Source organism: Athalia rosae, chromosome 2, assembly GCF_917208135.1.
Source record: "Athalia rosae chromosome 2, iyAthRosa1.1, whole genome shotgun sequence".
In the NCBI taxonomy this organism is placed as follows: Eukaryota; Metazoa; Arthropoda; class Insecta; order Hymenoptera; family Athaliidae; genus Athalia; species Athalia rosae.
The window spans coordinates 12,162,024-12,184,533 of record NC_064027.1 but is presented as its reverse complement, the minus strand read 5'-3'; the positions used below and the strand labels follow the sequence as shown (position 1 = coordinate 12,184,533).

The window sequence follows — 22,510 nt, the reverse complement described above, 5'->3', positions numbered from 1 at the left end:
TTGCAGTTTAGATTGGAAATCAAACTCTCTGACTTTAATAGCCATTTAAATAAAACCTGCGGTTGACAAAGCGAGCGTGATACCTGCTGACCGTCGTACGTTCGATGATTTCTCAACAGATCATTCACGCGGTGGATAAATTATACGCCGGGTGTCCTGAGAGAAAAAGTGCTAATGAGATTCTATTTGTTCGGTTCTCTAATCTCAATTATTACGCCAAATGTGACTATCCATCCTTCGATCTCCGGTACAACTCGCTAACTCGATAGAAGATTAATCGAAATATTTCCATCATCAAAAGCGGAAACCTATAAACTCTGTCGCCGATCCTTTGAACAGGTACATTCGTACGGAAAGTTGGAGTACATGGTTGAGGAAGCTATAAAACGAAGGCCGAGTGTAAATTCGAGTCGGTTATCGAAGAAAATTTTCCACGAAACGAACGACAGATGCGATACTCGCAAATAAAGTGAAAGATTAATGTCGGAAAAAATGAGCGAGCCGGTCGCTTCTGCCGCTTATCTTGTGTACGCAACAGCTGCGCCTCCGGCACCCGCGTGTACGTCGGCCCTGAGTTTCTCGGTCGAAACTCGGCGGCCCATTGCACCAAGTTCGTGCAGGTATATAAATTCTGGTGCTATTATTGGGGTTTCTGCCTTCTCACAGGGTCTTTGGGCCGCTTAGCGGGCCCCGTGGCGGCCCCTTTGAGCGACCTCCTTCTGCCTCTTTCTACCTCTCTTCTACCGGTCCCCTCTCGCTCTATTTGTTTTCCCCTACATCTTCCGTTTGCTAAACGCACCTTAAATTACGCCCTGAATGATAAATATTTACTTCGTCCATTACGTGTCGGGGCCCTTACGTACCCCGCACATCGCGCGAGCTGTATCGGGTTACCCAATACCGAATATCACGGTGTCCGATACCCGACATACCGTCTACCCCGAGCCAAAAAATTCACGGGGCTACGAAACATCGCGTGTTAAATTTTCTCTCGATAGACCAGCGCCAAATAATCCAACCGTTCAAACTGCGGCGTACAATTTCATTCGCCAACGATTCGTACCGGTGTAGGTATTATTCGCTTGTTATCGACGACTACTCTCCAACTTTTCATCTCGGATTTTCTATGCCGAAGTTCAGGTTCGACGCGATTTCGATTTCCGTTCTTTACGAGGGGCACGACCTCGCCGATTCTCTCCGACGCTCTTAGTTCGTCCGTTTTACTCGAATTTCTGCGCACGTGAAGCATCTCTGCTTCGTAAGCATTCGTCGTGTTGAAACGATACAAAGGCAGCGCGCGTAAGCGTTAGCTCACAGCAGTGTCGGCGAGTGTAACGTGGAAACGTTACCGCGTACAGTCCAAATCACTAGATCAAACAGAGTTCGGAAATTCTTGTGAAACGAGCCAGATTCGGTGGTGGTCGAAGCTGCGGTTGAAAATTTCATTTACGAAAATCAATTCATTCGCTCGCGGAAACGCTCGAGTTTCTCATCCATTCGAAGCGGTGCGTTCGACTCATAGTCACGTCAGGGCGATAAACGATCGATCGGATTAAACCCGGTGCAGCCGATCGATACGAACGAAAGCCAATAGCAACACTTTCTTTTATTACGCTCCTCGCGAACGGAATCCTCCGTGAACCGGAATCGCTCGGTGACCCGCGTCGTGCATCGTTACCGTGTCCCATCTGACGTCATACCGAAGAAAGAAGATAACCGTAAGGTCTGACCGATAAGACGTTGGAACTAGTCCGACGATGACGTCGCCGTGAAAATCCCCCAGTTTCCGCTCGCTCGCGGAGCCAAATGTTCGCTCTCGATCCCATGTGCTCAATGATAAGGTGCTACGTGGTGTGGCTCCGATTGTGAAACACGCACACAATTTGAGTGCATGTGCCGATCGTGGAACGGCACATGGTATAGACCGTATCGCGAGGTGGTACAACGTATCGTTGTGTGGACGTACGTACGTTTGTTTGTAATGCGATGGGTTTGCTGTAAGCTGCTCAAGCGGCAGCTAGTCGGTACAACGGCTTGGCGTGGTAGGGGAATAAATCGTGGCGATTGGAACGGTGTTTATTATCAGTAAACTCAAGACGCTGGCGATGCTTACGGCGCTCTTAGCGAGCCGAGCTATCAGAAGCATCAGTAGCTTTGAGACTGCCAACGGTGGCGTACCGAATTTCCATACCACTCGATGATCGGAACGAAAATAAATCGATCGTCCGCACACGACGTGCGTAACATTGTATGTTGCGTACACATCATTCTTTAGGTTGTATCTCAAACGATTGTGACTTGTAAGATATATCGTCACCGTTGCGCATCTGTGGTATGTGCAAGTGATCGGCGCACACCGAGGCGATACAATTTTTGTACAGCACGTTAGTTATCGCAGTTACATTTCACGGGGGAAACGATCGGTTCAATTTACCGATGCGTCGCGAACAACCCGTGGATTGACAGCTGACCAATGCCGATGAACTTATCCAAACGAACGAACGTATCAATCCCTTAGGAGGATGAAATAACAGGCAACAAATTGTTGCCCATTGAACGAAAAAAAAAACTGAAAACAAAGTAGATTATTGGGGAAAAAGAGAAACAGATTTTGTGGTTCTCGGAGCGAGCAATCAATTGTATTTTGTGGTCACCATCAGTGGTCATCCTAAACATGATGTGCTTAGATAATGATCAAATAGGGTCTCTGATACGGTAGATGTACCAAAAATAATCGAAAAAAAGAGATCGAAATTGTGGATACAGAGTAAGCGTTGGAAACTAATCGGATTGAATAATCGGTAAGACGAGATCGGAGAACATCAGAGACGCCTTGGTACGTGAGGATCGAGGCAGATTTGAAGAACCGTAGAAATATCCGTGATGCCGGTACGAGCGGTGAGAGTCCGTTGAGGGTGACGAGTTCAACGCATCTCGAGGACTCGGCGTTTCGCGGGTGCTGAATATCTCTGGTAACGATCGGTTGTGGTCAGTGGCATCGATAGCAACGATAGTCGTCGGTTTGTTACAGAGAGTTTGCCCGGAGGTTCGACTCTTCGGGGGGGTTGAGACCAGAAACGAAGAGACCAGCTTCGGTTCGTTTCGGAGCGAGCTGCGGAACTGGGAGCAAAAATCGGCGGGGATCTCCTGCGGGATCGACCGGCGGAGTCAAAGAGAGAAAACAAGTGAATAAGAGAAGAGAGGAAGACGGGGTACGGGAAAGGAGGACAGAGGACGCGGAGGATACGCGGGACTCTGACGAGACTCGAGAGGAGGACGGACCGAGGAGAGAATTTTCACCGCGGAGGGACCGCGGACGGTGCAAACCTGAGGAGAAGCGCGCACCGTTCTCGGTTGTACGTTCCTCTCGTACACCTGTCCTCGTTTACCTGGTTCGCCCCGCCCCGGCCAATCGCGGAGCAACCGCAGGCGTGACGTCACACCTGGTGATTGTTTCGGGCGGGTGGAAGGGGGGGAAGTCCACCAGGAGTCAGCGACGTCGCCGGGTATCCGTTGGCAGGGTGGGGGAGGAGGCGAGAACCCGGTTTGGTCCGTTCGTGGCACCCAAGGAACACCAAACACACCACGGGACATTTCCCACCACGGTTCGTCGGGAAAGCGGCAGTCAATCCAAGACCCCAGATTCACGTTGTCACAGTTTTTTGACACTTGACGCCCCGCACATTATTTCACCCTGCAGATTTATTTTTTTTATCCTTCTTCAATCTCACGCATATCTGGAAACGTCTTCGGGGACGATTTTTCGGGTCAGTTATCCGTGGCTTAAACTAGTTTTATCCGTGATTTATGTCTGGCCTCGAATCGATCGGATCAATCCGACCAACGACGACGTTCGACGTGACTCTGGCACCTACAGCCTGGATCGATCAATCGTTTCGATTAGCTTCGAAAATTTAAAACCAAAGAGAAAAAAAAAAAGAAACGTCCGCAACTGTAAATAAATTATCAAAGTTCAAAAGTGACGTGCAAAGTTAACCAACCACCCTCGGTGCGAAGGTCGTTTCAAATCTCGTTCGGTATCGCTTCTAAATATTTGAAATCTGCAACCACCTATAGCTCCGGACGCGGGGATCCAATGGCAGGCTACCGATACGTGACAACGTAGTTGCTCGGGACCTCGGTGATCGTAGAAAGAAAAAAAAAAGCAACAAAAGAAAAAGAAACGTGATTTGTATTGTTCAAGTGACAGGTGTGAGCAGTGTTCTTTGATGAACGGTGCGTCTTTTTCGTCCCACCTCCCCTCTCCCCCTCTCGTCGCGCACCCCTAGGTGCCGATCGCTGCGTCGATTCAGCACCCTGGTTCCCGGTTACCGGTCGCCGGTTGCTCGATTCGCGACGTAAACGATACGCAGGGTGTGATGCCCTGGTTATGGCTACTCAGTGAGGCGAGAAGAAAGAGGCGGACTGCAGGGTCGGGATCGCACCGAAGCTGCGTCGCACCGACGACGGACTGACCCCCTCGCACCGGGTCGGGCAGATATTATGGTGAACGCTAAGATCGCGAAGACAAGAAGATTCGAGACGCGGTGGTTATTGGTGTTTTTGATACTGCTATCGTTTTGGCTTCCCTCATTGGGCACCGGCCAAGCGGAGGGTTGCGGCCCCGGAAGGGGCGCCGGCCGGCGCCCCCGTCAGAGAAAGTTGACGCCACTCGTATTCAAGCAACATGTGCCCAACGTGAGTGAGAACACTTTACCCGCCAGTGGACTGAGCGAGGGTCGCGTATCGAGGCACGACGCCAGATTTCGCGACCTGGTGCCCAATTACAATCAGGACATCATATTTAAGGACGAAGAGGGTACCGGCGCGGATCGACTCATGACTCAGGTAAATATCGCCGACGAATTTTTATCAACCTCCGTTCAACCGAAGACCGCACTTTCTCCTCATCTCTGACCACCGTTGCATAATCGAAAGGGTCGGTGTTGGTGGATATCGCCAAGTTTTGGCAAAACGGTTTTCGCCCGTGCACCCGACCATTCGATTGCACGCGGTGGCAACGCGAGACCAATCGAAATCACCGTCAGTTGTATACAACGACTGTCGTTCGTATGACGCACCTTGCCAACCGCGTTTATCTTTCAAATTTGCCGAAACCACGTGCCGGTTGTATTTTCGTTAGCCATTTGCTTAGATAATTCCAGTCAAACCTGTTACGACGATTTCGTTTGACCAATCAACCGTTTAAATGGTAGTGTGGTCCACGATTAGCGGGCGTCCTATCTGACGTTTGTTTGAAAGCTAACCGGAGATACAGAGACGGTTTTCGATCGTTATTTGACATGATCGCGTCATTGCCAACAGACGCATAGACGTTTTCTGTGTAACCTGAATCGTCAACGATACGGGGAATCGCCGAGCTAAGCGAGTAATGTTTGCTTTGTTTCGCAAAAGGTATATAGGTACGACGAGTGTGTATTGTCACTTGTTGGAATGACCATTGACCGGCGCCAAGCCTCTATCTCGAATACGACACCAAGCGAACAAATGTTATATTAACCATACATAATGTATGGAACGACGTTCGACTGTTGTCTATTTGAAAATTTGCCGTTCACTCCGAGAAAACTTCGATCAACCGAACAACGGTGATCGGACTTTTACCGGGAATCGTAAAACCGGGAAACTCACTCGATGACATCGATACCCACCTGGAGCACTGGCGCACGTATTTGTTTCCCATTACAACTGGTTGGGTCACTCGGCTCACATTCGACGAGAGTCGAATCAGTCAAATGCTGAAAGTGATAGTCGACGCAATATAATTTGTAAAGTTGCCTCCACCGGCGTGTATCATCGTGGCACGGTGACGTATCAAGTTTTTTTTTTTCGCAGCTGGGCGTCATTTCTAGTTTCCATATCACTGGCCTAGGTTAACGTGACTTGACTTAATTCAGCCAGAGTTGAGTCTAGCCCAACGGAGATCGAAGAGCCCGCGGCAAAACTGAAATTCTCAGATGCGGCGAGATCGTGAGCGAAGCGCGTTCGAACGAAGATCGCACGCTCGGTGAGAATAAATAAGGGGAAAAACTGTAGTCGGCCCTAAGTGATTGTGGGAAGGTTTATGGCAGCCATAACCAATGTTTGGTTTAGCGCGTTAGGGATCCTCCAATTACGGCAAATAAAGTTAATGGTTTCCGTCCTTTTCTTTTTTTTTGATATGCTGCCTCGAAATATCGTCGCGAGATCTCTGATCCACCCACTCTACCTCGGAACCTCCAAAACCGACTTTCTTCTCCGTCGATCGCGTTTCAAAAGAAATCCGATGCGAGTCGACGAAAAATCGTCGCAATGACGGTTTCCAAAATTTGCGCTACTTCACCTCGAGTCGTACGAGTCGTTTTATTTTCCCTAAACTTCGACGCACTTCACCATGAATGCGTCGCGATGCAATCCAGGCGTGAAGGTATCGCGTGACAGTCGATGGAAGATTTACCGTCACGACTTTGAATAACTTACGGTCTTTTAATTACGAGGCATCCCGCACGTTTCATTTCGATGTGGGTCTCTCGCCGAGGACGGTATACCGTGATGATATCAAATGTGTCATCGTCGTTGCTCGGCGTTGGGTGTCACACTTATCGCTTGTAGCTCCTTGTCACACGATTCGATCCAATTGCAACGGTGCGCCAGTTGTTACTTTTAATTACACGGTGTACAAATTGCCACTGAATTTTCGCATTCCGACATTCGTTATCCACGTGCAACATCGGCTGGGACTCATGATTTTGAAAATCAAAATCATTGAGCACTACCGTTTTTCGAAAAGCGCGACGTTCTCACTCGTCCACCGTTTGAAATGGTTACGGAATGTTCGTATCGTGAGAACATCGAAGCGGCGAATAACAATAATTAGTTATCGATTAGAATTTGCATAGCGATCGAAGATACGCGCGGCTATCTTTACACGGTATTACAAACGAGATGACGTGCCTACCGCCAGCTACTACTGAAACGAACGACGACAGATAGTTACAGCTCGTGCATATTACATTATCGTAAATACATTTCACACCTTGCAGCTCGCCGAGGTTTTATCGTTGGTTGTGTTATATTGCATGCGGGCATAACGATCACAACGTTGGATAATTTAGCGTCGTAACTCCGGTGTATAATTTCACGGCAGAAGTTGTGTCAAGGGAATAATAAGAAACAATCGAACGAACCGCGTTGCTTTCTGAGCAGAAATTTCGAATCTCGAATACGTTTAACGGCCATTTACGAGACACGGCTAGTTACATTTTCGGGAGAATTCGACGCCCGCGAAAGTCGGAGGAATACGATCGGCCGGAGCTTTCGACGACCAGACTTTGGTGTCTCGTTTCCGTAGACGCGTCGAGCGGGATTCCGCAGACCATCGGATATACCGCGCAAAGTCTCGATTAGGACGGACTATACGCGGACAGCGATCCACCAGGTCGACGTCGACGAACCGAGCGACCTGCACGCGACAAACGATCGTTACGTGTATATACTTCATTTCAACCTCATTGTTCCGTATCGCCGTGTAATCGTTTCTTCGATCGTTCCGCCTGAGATTCTCTCTTTTCATTCCTTTTCTCTCTTCAGTTTCTTTTTTCTTACTTCATCCATCTATAAACAGATACTCGTACGGCCTCCTATCCGACGTACAACACGGATATATATCTGGTTATATAAATAGGTGGTGGCTTCAAGAATGAACTATATAACCGGCTGTCTAATTCAAGTTTATACTAAATGGGGGTTGAGATCGTATAGTTAATCGCGGTATAATTCCTTTGTCTGAACGCCGCGTGTTCGCTAATTACTTCGATGGATCTACAGATACATTTTTAGGGTGTATGAGAAGGTAGTTTCTTATACGCCGCTCAACCATCGCGGCGGAATTGCCTAAAATTAGAGCTTCTTCCTATGGCACGGCATAGGGAAGCGTTACATCTGTCAGTATTATCTTTTACGTTTCATTCACATCTCCGTTACTCACATCGATATTCATCTTTGGTTTCGTATTAGGTATTACGCGCATCCATCATACCATCTGGACAGCCGAATCGCCGGAAGATATCTAAATTTTCAAGGGCTATGGGCGACAAATGAGAACGGATCCACCTATCTTAGCGTTAAGCCGCGGAGTAAAGATACCTCATTCCACCGGTTAAGTAGCGATCGTAAAGATTATCTCAGAATAGAAAGAGGGTTTTAAGCAAATTTATCGATTTCCATTCCCTTAAATCGATCGGGATTAAGTCCGGAAATGGCATACGTCGGATGCGTACGTTCGAATTAGTGTCGAAGGACGAATCGATTCTATGAATCAAAGTGTACGTTCTTCCGAAAATACCGCCCCGTACGCGATGCGATATTTTCCTTATTTTTTGCATGCTGAAAACTTGCGAGACGGATTCCCCCGTAGGCCGTGGTATATAGGGGCTGCCCTCGGAGCCGCGGCTCATCCGGAGAAACCTTGGATTATTTTTTTGATGGCTCGATGTGTGCGAGATGATATGGCAAACGACGGACAAGCGACCACGTGATCCGGCGAAGAAGAAGGGAACGCGGAGCGATCGAGCTCAACCCCGGTTATATGGTTGGACGGACGGATGGTTGGATGGATGGTTCGTTCGTTCCTACGTTCGTTCGTTCGTTCGTTCGTTCGTTCGTTCGTTCGTTCGATGGTTTGTCGGCAACGGTACGAGCCGCGCGGCCATCACGATGCACGATGAAAAGTGTGCGTGAGGTCAAACGGGTCAAAAGATCACGATGGCGATGGCGGCACGGGCGCTTACCTTTTACACAAATGTACCGTGTATATACCGGTATACACGAATGGGTATTTTCACTCGTACGTATAAGCGTTCATCCTCCCGAGAGCATTCTCATACCCTCCCCGATGTCCACTCGATTCAAAGCCTTCCTTCATCCGTTGGACCGACAACGCCGGTCGGAACCGTCAATTAAATTCTACGGGATAAATGAATTCGCATCTTTTATACATCCTGTGTAGCCATGAGGCAATCGATCGAACCGCTAAATTCGACGACCCTCAATTATCGGTTGTTCATCAGCCCCCGTCTATCCGCGATATACTTTTCACCCGAGGTTTTCGAATGATGGGGTAATTTTAACCCGGGATTTAAAGAATTTTTTTTCGTAACGACGCGTCGATACGCAACGGCACTTTAGGGATACGCGTAGCCCCAACTTGTTGCCGGTCTCGTATATATACCTACGTATACGCTCTTGGTAACAAAAGAAAGTTTCGCAAATATGGGATAGCTGTCGTTGTAAGACGATCTTAGTGACCACTTCCTTCCTTCAGAGACGGCGGATCCGATGTCCAGTTTGAGGTCGGCACCGATCGACGTGGGAACTCTTCGTTCTTCTCGGTCACCCCGTTGCCTTTTAGAGGTAGGGCCGATTACACGACAATAATAACAATAATCGGATAATTTAAAAGTCGAGAGACCGACGATATTGGATTCCGATTCCGTCCCTCCAGATATATATATATTTACGACGAGATACCGATTTACTTTTTCATTTTCTAGACGAATTTTCATTCAACTCGATTAGATGAAATTCGAAATCTCAGCTTCGCCGTCCAACCCTGTTGAACAGGATATTGTAAAGGTTCGAATCAGACGCAAAACGCAGCTGGGAAACGGAAACCTTTCGTGGTTTTACGTATAGCGTCAGCTTTGATTTCCACCTCAGTGCTCGATACCGATCCCCGACATCCGGATGACATCACCGCGGATGCTCAAATTCTGAAGATTACTTCGAATTCTTGGAAGAAAAACGACTAGAATAAAAAATTAAAAACAAAAAAAAAGAACATAATTCACAGCCCTTTCGAGTCGGACACCGTTTCACATTCACGCGCGTGCGTGAGTGCGTGTTTAACATTTTTTATGGGAAAAGGGAAAAATTAAGAAAGAAAGTGAAAGATACGATGATCGAGTATCGATGGAAAGAATGACGTACATTTCAAAGCGATAAAGATTATAATAATAAAATACCAAACTTTTCTTGGTAAAATCTGCATCGTAGGTACAGCGTTCATTGCGTCGCTGGTTACGTCCATTCATTCGTTCGTTCATTCATTCATTCGTTCAACGATCTCCTCAAATATAATTCCTCGATTTCACGGCTCGGACGTATTTTTATATATTCAAATTATTCAAGCATTACGCAAAGCATTAACATCTTAAACAGTTACAGGATATCGGCAGACGGAATGCCCACGCGAGATAAAAACTCGTAGAGACTAGCGATGGATTCGAACCAATTCGTACTCGACCTATAATGACATAGAGAATCGGAAATAATTCGCGAACGTGAATCGAGGCGAGAGATTGAAATGAACAGTGACGAACTGCTGAAATTCACTCGGTGTGCCGCCTCGTCGTCGTCGATCTCAATTTCTCACTCGCATGTTCGCGCATCGCATAATCCGCACTCGTATAAACGAAGGAAATAATAATCGGTGGCGTTTATCCTCCGCAGGCGTGTACGTACACCGCGGCTAACGTACGTACCTAACTCGCTATAATTCTATCGCCACACTTCGCGATAAGAGCGATTATAATGTAAATTTCAATAACCCGGAGGTTTTTATGTTATTACGATAATGTGCCCTCGCGCTATTAACGTTGCCCAGTCGATCGTGCGGATCGTTACACACATAATATACCCGCTCGACAATTATAAAGACGGCTCGTAGGTATAAAAGCTTAACGATCTCCTTACTTTAACGATTCATCTTGTTCGCTCTCGATCACATTTCAACGGGAGAATCCTATCTTGCGATGAAAAAAAAAGAAGTGAATTGAAAAATGAGAAAATACCCAATTAAGAAGGAAAAAAAAGACACGGGCGCGAAGTGTAAGGTGATACATCCGAGTAGAATATATATATATATATCTATCTATCTTAATGTCGGATATTTACAAATAATTTCCTCATACATATATGCATGTGGCATTGCTGTATTATGGTATATACGTTGTACACATAACAGCAACTTTCGTTAGCTCGCTCACATATCCGTCACTATACGAAACGAGGTCCATTCTGAGAGTCTCGCCAGTGATTTAAATACGAGCATCGTAACTTGTTAATAAATAACTGTATAAATTCATGGATTCCATTGTGCATTGTAAAGTACCGGTCTTTCGGTAGAACCATGTATATACCGATACAATATATACATATATACGTATGTACGTATCGTCGTATTACATTATATACTATAATACGCGTGTCTCTGTATATACCTAGTACATAATACCGGCACTATGTGAATATCGCGTAGGTATGCGTCACGGGTGTACGTATATCGTGTACGTGTACTCGTGATACTTTGCCGCAGATGCGTACGCTGTTGTTGTTATTGTTATATATATTTTCCTCAAAGTTATGCGCGTATATGGAAGTCCGCCTCGGACATGTCATCGCGTTGCGCGTCTGTCTAGCTCTGGCTGGTCTTAAAATACCAATAACAAAACAGAGAACGATCAACCCATGCGGAATAGGATGGGGTATTGCATTATATATACATATGATTCATTTTGAACGTATGCTGTACGCATTCGACACACATGATACCAAATGAAAAGTTGGCTAGCCTCCTGCCCCTTTGTAATTCATCTCCGAAGACTTGTTATCGCTGTTTAGTTTTTCTTTTCCTCTTTTCGTTCGAAAATTATTTTATACGCGTACGTACATCTTTCCCATATCGTCTACGCTGGTATGTACGTGTGTACGTACGTACGTACGTAATAAATGCGCACCATGTATACATTACGCAGTGGCGAGCGTACAATCAACTTTTCCGAGAACTAAAATACACAGATAATGGAAACCCTTGGTGACAGTTATCGCTGAACGATTATACGTTACGTTATAAGGTACGTAGTAGACGCGCGTAACAATATACCCATATATATATACATACCCACGTGTACTCGTATATGTATACCATACCTGTATCGTATTTTGTATCGCGTACGATATGTTAACAAGAGTTTTCACACGGGCAGTTTTAACGATACGGTAATAAAATTCGTACGCTCGGTCATACGCGCAGGTATGCGTTCGGTGGAATTGAAAGAATGAAGAGTAATGGATGCCATTAATTGAGGGAGGCCGGGGGGGTGGTGGAGGCGGTGGAGGCGGTAGAGAGCGGGCAAAGGATTGGTTCGAATTAACGGCGGAGACACAAGTTTCGCGGAGTCGAAAAATATTATGAACTTTGCCGCGAGAAGGCGACGTCGGTGCAGGATACGCGAGGAGAAATCTTTTTTGTATGGTAATATTCCCGGTTGCAGCAGCAGTCGCGGCAATAAGACACGCGATGTGTTAGACCAGGTAGTAAAATATAATTATGCGATTACTCTTACTCGCGCATATTATTATAACCTGGTATACCGCGCGTAACTATATTACACGTGGTATACTGTACTATATACGTACAGCTCGCGACTTTAGCGGTAAATTTCGCGATAGCGATTTCTCAATATTTCTGCGGACATTGTAGGGTGAAACAAACGGACGGCGGACGAGATGAAAGAGACGAGTTGAAAAGCGTGTATCTCCGAGCATATCCGAGAGATCGCTTCCGCGACGTGCCTTGTGTAAATATTTTTCAAACTGTTTGAAAGGAGATATGAAATTTCGGAATCATTTCATAATTACAACGAGACTTCCAGATTATAGTCGGGCGCCAGGCTGCTGGGTTCCGACGATCGCGACCGCGATGATGTTTTAGCTGGTGCACGCCTCTCGTGTAACCCCGGCTTCAGTGAAAACAATCATTGTAGAAATCGTACGACTTTATACCACAACTATGCAGCTATTATACGTGAAAAAATGATACGCCTATATATATGTATATAGGTACATATCAGTATATGTGTATATATATATATTTGTAGGAACAGGACCCCATTGTTTGTGCTATGGAAATTAATTGAATTTATTTGAATAAGCACAGTGTTCGCCGGTTGTTCCTATACGCTGCCCACCTACGCCTCGCTTAGCTGGATATCGGGGTTGTGTAGTTCGCTATGACAGTGGTGTAACCTCTACGGAACATATTCACTCCGTGTGTATACGTCAAATACTTGTTAGCTGTATACGTACGTACGTACGCACAGGTATAAACATACACAGTGTTACGACTGCTTTGGTTCGGAGCTGCGGAGAACGTTGGGCAGAAGTTATCCGACTTCTTGTTTATTTATTTATAGCCCTACAGCGGTCGGGAAGGTTGGAAGGTGGACGACGTACGCGTACATGTTAGCGCGTGTATGATGCATGTTGGCATACGTACGCGTGTGCGTATACCGCACGTACGGATCCTTGTCCTACGTACGTACGTATACCTATACGAGTAAAACGAGTCGCGAACCAAATGTAAAAACCGCGTCACCGCGCACGCATCACATTCTATCGGAGGATGATAAGGTTTTTCGTTTCATATCGTGGAAATTCTTCGTCGATTCCGGTTCACTTTCTGTCCCCGTGGGTACACTTGTAACGAGGTACAAAAAAACCAAAATTGCAAAAATTTCATTCGCACGACACCCATACTTTTGCAGAAAATATTTCTCTCGTACATCGGAGACTCGTCGAAGGTACGCGTCGATCCCGACGCCATTCCAATCTTAACTCTGTTCGATCGCCTCGTGTAAAGAAGGCGTCCAAGTTCCCACGGATATATTTGCTTCTGAAATACCGATAAATTGTACCCAAACGTACCGCGCTCGATCGGAAGTGTTTCGGATACGTGAGATCGAAATTTCGAGTTACCCGCCATTCGTCGGTGCGGGAGATTTCAACGAGTGTGTAAGATGTGGAGCGTTCGACGCGCGGCTCCGGGGGGTGGGTGTAAAATAAATAACGAGGCTGAAATGAAAAATCACACGTCACGTGTAAAATAACCGTGAGGATTTTCAACGCGCGTAAGGAGAGGAGTACGCGATACGCGGGAGAAAAAAGAGATGGCGATCAAGGTCGAGTCTGCACGGCTCGTTGATCGACGAAAGCATTATAATAGTATAGAGATGTATAGCGAGACGTTGAGAGGCTCTCCCGTACTTTCCAGCAGCCTTCTCCAGTTGTCAAGCCTTAGGCTCGGTTTCCGTTTCTTTTTTAGTCAGGTGTCGAGAGGTGTTAGAAAGAGCCAGGCTATTCACCTTACCTCGCCACTCTGGGATGTCCAGTCCTCCGCGTATTACGTATCTGATCGCAGTCTCCGAGTTTATCTTCGATGAACTTTTTTACTCTTTCGCTCCCCCGGTTTTCTTCACTTTTTTTTTTTCCACAACGACTTCCGACCTCTTCCACCGTACGCGTCTCTCTGTGGATATTGAAAAAAAATTTTCTCCATCCAGGTATTTGGGTATGAAATCTCTACCGATCCGACCGGAAGTAAATATTTGTCAAATTCTTACGCCGAACTGTAACTAATTGAAACTTTTTATAGTCGATCGTAAATTTATAATCCCTATTCATATACGGCGTAACGAATCGTCCTGAGAACGTGTTCCGCGGGTACAGCTATAACCAGGTATAATCATCATCATCATCATCATCATCATCATCGTCGTCGTCATATACACTCGCGGGTGTAAAAATTAGCTATAGATATTATTAACAAAAGTGGATGTGTACAAAATAGAACAAGCTGCCTACGAATGAAAATAAAAAAAAATAAAAAAAATAAAATCACGTAGAAGACGAAGATATTACATCCGTAAAGACGAATAAACAGAGATGAAATGTACGTATACATACGTATATTCACGTACGAAGATTAAAGATGGTGGTGAATGGTATAGTAAGTGAGGGAGTGAGAGAGAGCGAAAAATTCGATGCAAGAAGAGAGAAAGAAATAAGAAAAGGAAAGGAAAAAAAGAAAGGATCGAGCGGGATATCGAGAGACCGGGGAAGAAAAGAGACGAAAAATAAAGGATCGGGGGGTGGGGGAATGGATACGTTCACAGGGGAAGCGGTTGGTTGCCGCCCCGTTAATTAGGTGCCTGCCTCCCTTAGCCCCCTCGTTCCCTCGTCCCCTCTTTGCGCCTTCCTCCGGCTCCTCTCCCTTTTTGTTTTTATTTTATTTTATTTTATTTTTCATTTTTTATTTTCTTTTAGTTTCTTTCAAAATCCCCTGAGGCCCCTCTACCGCAAGAATCACAACCACCGATAGGTACGACTATACCAGAAGGAGTTCCCTCCTCTGCACCCGCCAAACCATTCACTGGTCCAGCAGTACCGATCACTCCGCAGTTTACCCGTTCCTCGTCCAAGCGTTCCTCCGTTTGCTTCGATGCGTGAACATCGGCTGCGGCGATGCAGGTATCTCGTCGATGTTCAACGGTTCTCAGAATCGCCGAGTAATTACAAGATGAGAAATTTGAAGAGGCAGTTTAATTACTTATTATATCAATTACGCTCTAATCGGCGTTAACAATTTAGGCTGGGCATTCCTCGGCGCAGATTGTTAGTTCGAGATAAAAGAGGATGAAAAGAAAAAAAAAAAACTTAAAATAAGATTAGCCGCGTAGGTATACGATACAGCGAAAGAAGTTTTTTGTTTTGCTCGCGTTATTTGAAAAGAGAAGGGAGATGGAGATAAAACGGTGTAGTTGAGATTGATTATGTCCCACGTAAGAAAGACAAAAAGCGAAAAAAGAAATGACGTTCCAAAATTTCAACCGGAAGAAAATAGCGAATATTCGGATTCGGAAATCATAAAATATCTATCAGTTTATTTATTTATTCTTACAATTATAAGGCAAGCAAACAATTTTTGGTTATTTCAGTGAATTTGAATCGGTTCTCCCAAACTTTGTACAGCTAATTTGGCCTGCGTACATGTATACGGAGAACTTTTCATCACGATCTTTATGTGAAAAACGGAAATCCAGCGCGGAATCCGGGATACGTTTGTATAAGTATTATGGGGAACACGCGGGCTAGACAAATAAGATCACCTATAAATATTTGCCGGGGGTGTAAATAAAATAATACAGGTTAAATTATAACGGTGTCTGAGCGAGCGGAGATTGTATATTTTTTAATGATGAACTATTGTTTATGATCCGCGTGGGCGTGAAAGTGTTTGAATTTGAAAGAAAAAATCGAAAAATCTTTTTTTTCATACGTTTTTCATTATCCGTTTTTGTTTCACACCGCGTCGGTGATTCTATACCTGTGTATACCGTTGTCGTTTGGAACATAGAAATTATACGGCCGTATTGCGATAGGAAAATAAATTTTATATACATGTAGGTACTAGACGGAGAAACTTATATGGGACAACGTTTAGGGTCCTATATATTATAACGATGAAAGTTATCTCGCTATTATACGGAAAGCTCGACGTAAAATGATCTTTAGGAAGAGTTTGAACCGTCACTTGTTTGCGATAAATTGTATCCTACGTTCAATATATTTATCCTGCTATTATATGAAACTACATATGTACGTTCCTTGAAAATAACGATCATTTAATTGTCCTTTTCTCATCTCCGAAAGTCCGTAGGAAATATACGTTATCGAAAATCCCACGTCACGTACGCCGTCGTCGCGCGGGAAAAAAATTCAGATCGAATACGTACATGAACGCAATCGTAATTTGTAGTATTTTCGAGTAATTCGAATAATTTTTATTCGCGTAGGCGGATCACTCCGTACGTAATAACAATATACGTGGTGCTCGTGTCGAATACATCTTTCTCGGATGTAACAAGTTCACGTTCACGTTCTCTCACTGCCGCCACCGCTACTCCCGATGCTGCTGGTGCTGCTTTGTCTCGAGCTCATTTATCCGTTGAACGTTAAGTATAATTAACACGGCGCCCAAGGTACGATCTTTTGACTCCGCAGCCGTGACCCACGTTCTCCGAGTCGCCTCTACTCTCCTTCCTTTTATCTGTTTATCTCCCTTCCTCTTTTTCTCTTCGCTTTACGGGCAGCGTGTTGGGAAGCGCGCAACTTCTCCCGGTTGATGCTGCTGCTGCCGGTGCTGCTGTTGCATGGAAGATTGTAGCGTAAGAACGCATCTCGAGATGCACGCGAGTAAGCGCTCCAGAGATTCTCAACTTCTTCAACTTTTGATATCTCCAAATACCCGAAAATCTTTCCATCCCACGGTGCGTTGCGATACCCACCACCCTTCGACCAGCTGTAAAAAGAAAAACTCGAAACTCGTTTTCCCGTTGCATTCATATTTTTCTGAAATAAACGGATACTCGCCAAATTTACACGCGTGTGGATATACCGATATACCGAAAACTTCAAAATTTGGCTTACGGCCGAAAATCGGAAATTTCAATGTCGGAAATTTTCACCCCGATGATGTGTACGAGCGTATCGTAACGAAGCACGAAGCTATACAGCGAAGATGGTACAACGCGAGGTTATTTAATTGGCTCGGTAAGTGCATCGGACGAACGTGATTGGATCGGGTTAGCGGTATTCGAGAGGGTTTCTAAAAACTCGGCGTATATTTCGCGGTAAAAATTATCGTCGGAGACGAATGCAGAGACAGAGAGAGAGAGAGAGAGAGAGAGAGCGCGATTTGTCGGCGGAGTGCGGTAGCCGATCATCGGGGACGAATCCAACTCGCATTCCCCGCTCGGTCACAGAGGATTTGTACAGCGGCCGAGAAACCTCCGGGCTAAGCTGGAGCTTCGGTATGAGAGAAGAAGTAGCATTCCGTCGCAGGTTCGACAAATGAAAAGAGCTAGAAAAACCAACCCCCTATCCCTTTGCCGCTGTTCTCCAAATCTCTTGTATTTTTCAACTAATTTGAAACGTCACCAGCTGGCCACACTACACAGCTTTACAGGCATTCGATTGGCACGCAATCCCATTTAATTCCTGAATCTCTGGGGACCGGCTCTGTAATTAATTTAACTTCTTGCCAATGCGATGGCGGCGACTAATGGCTCTTTTTTTCTCCTCTTCTTTTTCCTTTTTTTTTTTTTTTTTATTTTTTTTTTTGCTTACTCTTCGCGTAACCTAGATCGTCCACGTTGTTCGAACTAATTTGATTTGATACCAACGGAATCTCGGTAAATAGGATTCGAACGAATCTCGTAACGTTTGTCTCATCCCAAAATATACTTATCGCAAAAATATCCGACCTGGACTAATTGTAAGGGACAGTTTTCATGTAAAATTCGAAGGGGAAGCGTTCAACTCATCGCACAAAGTGATAGTTAACGAAGACGAAAAATAACGTACGCTCGACGAGTTGGCTCGTTGAAAATACGATCGCGAGTGAATCGATACCGTGCGCAAATACAAGTGTAAGCCGATGTTGGCGCGACAACGATCATGTACGCATGGGGTTATATTTCCATTTAGCCAACAATAGCCCATTGGTAGCAATTACCATTATTATAATACCTATTATTCAAGAGCTACTCGAACTGCACCGGCGGTAAGACAAAACAATAACATTTTCATATGTACCATAAATTCATTTGTTCCTTTTGTTTATTCTACTTTTCATTTCGGTCATTCAACGATGTTGAATAAAATAAATTCGACGGCGGAATCTGATTACCCGTCCAAGTCTTCCTACGGTACGAACCTTCGTCGCATTCGTTCAATTTCTCGTTACTTCGTGATTTTTTAAAGACCTTTTTCGAATTCGCGATTTTGTTTTTGGACGAAAAAAAATTGAAGCCTCGATCGTGACGGAGCTTCCCATAGTTCCGCAATTGGAAGCTCGCCGCAATGGCCCATCGACTGTAACTCCAAATTTGAAATTTCGAAGCGTGGGAGACGCCGTACGTGCCGCAATCGGTGTGAACGATAGAAGAAGAAAAAGTAGAGAGAAAAAGAAAAGGGGAAAAACAGTTGGAGGAATAAATAAAGTTATATAGCTGCTGACTAAAAAGCAACGCGTTAAAACGAGACAGTGAATAAGCCCCATGTGAGTAGATAGAATTCACACCTTCACTTGAAAACCACCATCGTTCCGTGCTCTCCGTGTTTACACGTCTCGTTAACGCTCGGCGGAAAACTCACACGGTATTCTCTCTTAGACCATGTTATTCTTTGCCGGTGTGCAAAGAACCATCAAAAGCCTAGTCACTCCATTATATCGACGAATTGGAGTACAATGTCTCCGTAATATAAAGAATAATTGTATTTTAACCCTTTGGCAACTACCGCTCATTTTCACTTCTGTTTGCTCTGTGCATACGTCAGTCCCTAGTCATCCGCACATGATTTTACCCCATGTCATTATCTCGGTACGGAGAGAAAAGCGATAATTTTTTGTGCGATCGAAGAATGACGCACAAAATTATCCCCTTCATGATTCTTACTCATTTGGTTTGAAGAATCGAAATTGTTCCTTCATTGGGTGAGTGTTGATGAAAAATGTTTCCTGAAAATTCAATCTATAGATTGCTAGACTAGCGATAAGTCGATTTTATGAAATCTCCAAGATTTTTGGAACACCAAGATCCATTTTTCCTGAAAGTTGGTCAATTCGTACGAGACGGTGATACGATTGATCCCAGGATATTTGTTGGGAGTCACATACCTCGTCGAATCGTTTGGCGTGAATGTTTCATGAATTTTCCGAAGCGGGGCATCGACATGGTTGTATAGTCCAAATATTTGCGAAGGCCGATTAGTCGCGCGTCAAAATACACCGAATACCCAAGCTATAATATCTGAAGAACGACAGCATCCCCCGTGGCGTCTGGGATGGCGAAATTATACCCGTACCTGAAATTTTTCTCACCGACTACACGGTGAAAGAAACGCGCACGATCCACGTAAAAGGGGCGCCATGTCTAACGCGAAAAAGGCGTGAAGGATCCGAATCGTCACGGTAGGGTTACTTAACCTAGTGAAAATTCCAACATTGGACGTCTTCGCAGGTGACGTTGGGTCAGGTTGGACCGATAGGACGGTCGGTTGGTTCATTTTCGAGTCAGGTTTGGTTCCGCTGTTTTGGGGACCCCTGCAGTAGGTACCGCGTAAAATCCCTCGAGGAAGCTTTCAACGCGATTATGTACTCGGCAGTGTCGTCATTGTTTTTACCGTGGCTAATCGCTACCGAGTGATTTACCGATGCCTACTGACTGGGGATGAATATCGGTAGTGGGGGCAGTTTTTACATCGTTTTTGTCGAAACTGGTCAACACCGGACAAAGAACTCGGTGCAATGGAATACAGTAAAAATATATATACGTATACGAGAGTAGGAAGTAAGCCGAAGCTCGGCTAAACGGAAGCTGAAAGGATCCCGAATACCGGGTGGCGCACCCCTCCGAGACGAAGTACAATGGACACCTCAAGCTGTCTGCAAACAAACGTTATTCTATTTTAATTTACAACTCACATTCACCTATAGCATACCGTGAGGAACTGCTGCATTTTCGATGTGCCGAAGCAGCAGATCAGGTGCCGCACGGCACTTCGAACAAGGTTTTCAGTCGCATCAAAGACACCGCGGGTTCTCCAGATATCGAAACGAAAACATTCGATTCTCTTCTGTTCGCTCATTGTCAGCATTCTTTGTTTAAGATTTTCAAGAATTCTCACTTCTTTTTTTTTAATCTTAAATTCAGCAGCGGCGGACGATGAGTAATCGAGCATGCAACAAAGTATGTATTACCGACAATTTCATCTTGGTTTTCGGTTGTACTCATCTACGGTTCGCGCGTGTACAATAAAACGATGTTCGTACACCACGTGCACAGGTATAATAAGTGAGGTTAATTTTTCAGGCTTAGTTGGGTTATTATTCTCTGTGTATAAGAAGAGATAGAATAGATAATAAAATGCTGTTATATTCGTCATGATTACGTTATGATCGCCGTAAGGTTTTACAGCAGCCATAACCCCCGCGCGGTCCCTATATTTTATTGTGATGGGATGCCCGATGCCTGGCAAAAACCCAACGGGCTCATCGTACCTCGGAAGTTGCACATGCGAGGTGTATAGCATAGGTACGTAAACGTATACCGAACCGACTAGATCTCATTGTCAGACGGAGCATAGCGCCACGGTGTAAATTCAACCTGGTTAAGGATTATTGCGCAGTGCTGGAACAATGAAAATTAGCGATGAAAGAAATTCTCAAATCATCGATCGGCGAAATGAGAGTGAAATGTAATTATTAATCGTTTGTTCTAATTTCACGTATTCGATGTGTATACAAAAATACTCTACTTTCTACTCTGTTCTAATACATGATTTTTGTTTTTGCATTTAACCGAATAGATTTTAGGTAAGGCAAAAAACCAATCGGTGTAAACAATTCTTCAGGGGCTCATTCGAAAGTGGAATACTATATGGTAATCGTCTGATGAAAAAATGTATCGGATTGAGCCGTAACTTTATTTTATTCTGCCACGGTATGAAAATTACTCAACTTCTATTGTATGTTTCCATGCATTTTCGGAAGCGAGTATAACATCATCGATGCATGAATATTACGGACGAAAATGAGAATTTTATGGATATGTTCATACGTGAGAAATTCTATCGAATAAATCAATCTGATCAAATATCCCGCCCTCGATTAACGGTAGAAGTTGTCGGGGCGAGATGGTTAACGATACTTCAGCGACAAATGACGCCGTTGACATCTCAACGACGAATATAGTCGTCTTTGGTCGATAAATCGTACGCCATTTACTCTGTATATTATACATTATGTACGCACACGGTATACATGTATGTAATATAATATGTATATGTAAAGATCTTGTGTGTATGGTGAAGCTACACGCGTGTCCGACTTTATTATTGTCACACACGTAGAGAAATTTTTCTCTTCGACGTGCCGTTTTCTACATCCACACGCATCCGCTCGAGTAGGTGTCTCGTTCGTTTTGTGAGCGTGTTTTTTATTCCATTTATTTTTTATTCGTTTCTGTTTATTTATTTCTTTTTTTTTTTTTCTTTCATATCGAGGTGTCATTTTCGTCGAATATAAAGCAGCTCGAAGGCTCAAAGAGCGAGGGAATGGACTGTGACCAGTTAGCAGCCGCATATAATTCCGTCAGATTGATAGCCACCATTACTGGAATTTATCACGCTTAGAGAGATGGGCGTTGTGACTCGGACCTAATAATAATAATATTAAGTGTGACGGGGCGTGCTCACCGAAGTGGCAGCGACTTAATATTATTTAATATTAATCGGGGGGACATTCGGGAGTTTCGTAGGACGTTGGAGATTTCTCGACCGCATATATTTCGATGCACGAGATCCGTAGGGTGCGTGCCTCTGTCTGTCTGCCTGCCTACCTATCTACCTACCTGCGTGCGTGCGTGCGTGCGTGCGTGCCTTATTCCTTCGTTCATTCGTGCGTGCGTGCCCCCGTACGTATCTATATACGTATACATTATGTACCTATCTTATGTATCGTATCCATTGACTGTGTGTGGCACATTTACGATAACCACCTGTAGCGTCGTCGACCGTACGGTGATGTCGGTGTATCGATATTAACACGATG

At 44.8% G+C, this 22,510-nt stretch overlaps 1 protein-coding gene across 1 annotated transcript in view; it reads left to right on the top strand.

Annotated features, from left to right (window-relative positions):
- Nucleotides 1-3,514: 3,514 nt before the first annotated feature.
- The window catches only part of LOC105683255 (sonic hedgehog protein A), a 42,014-nt gene continuing 23,018 nt past the window's right edge, over nt 3,515-22,510 (top strand). Inside the window, exon 1 of the mRNA XM_012395725.3 lies at nt 3,515-4,848. Within this exon, the coding sequence (XP_012251148.2) occupies nt 4,504-4,848 (345 nt within the window). The 5' untranslated portion in view covers nt 3,515-4,503. The remainder of the gene's footprint in view (nt 4,849-22,510) is intronic.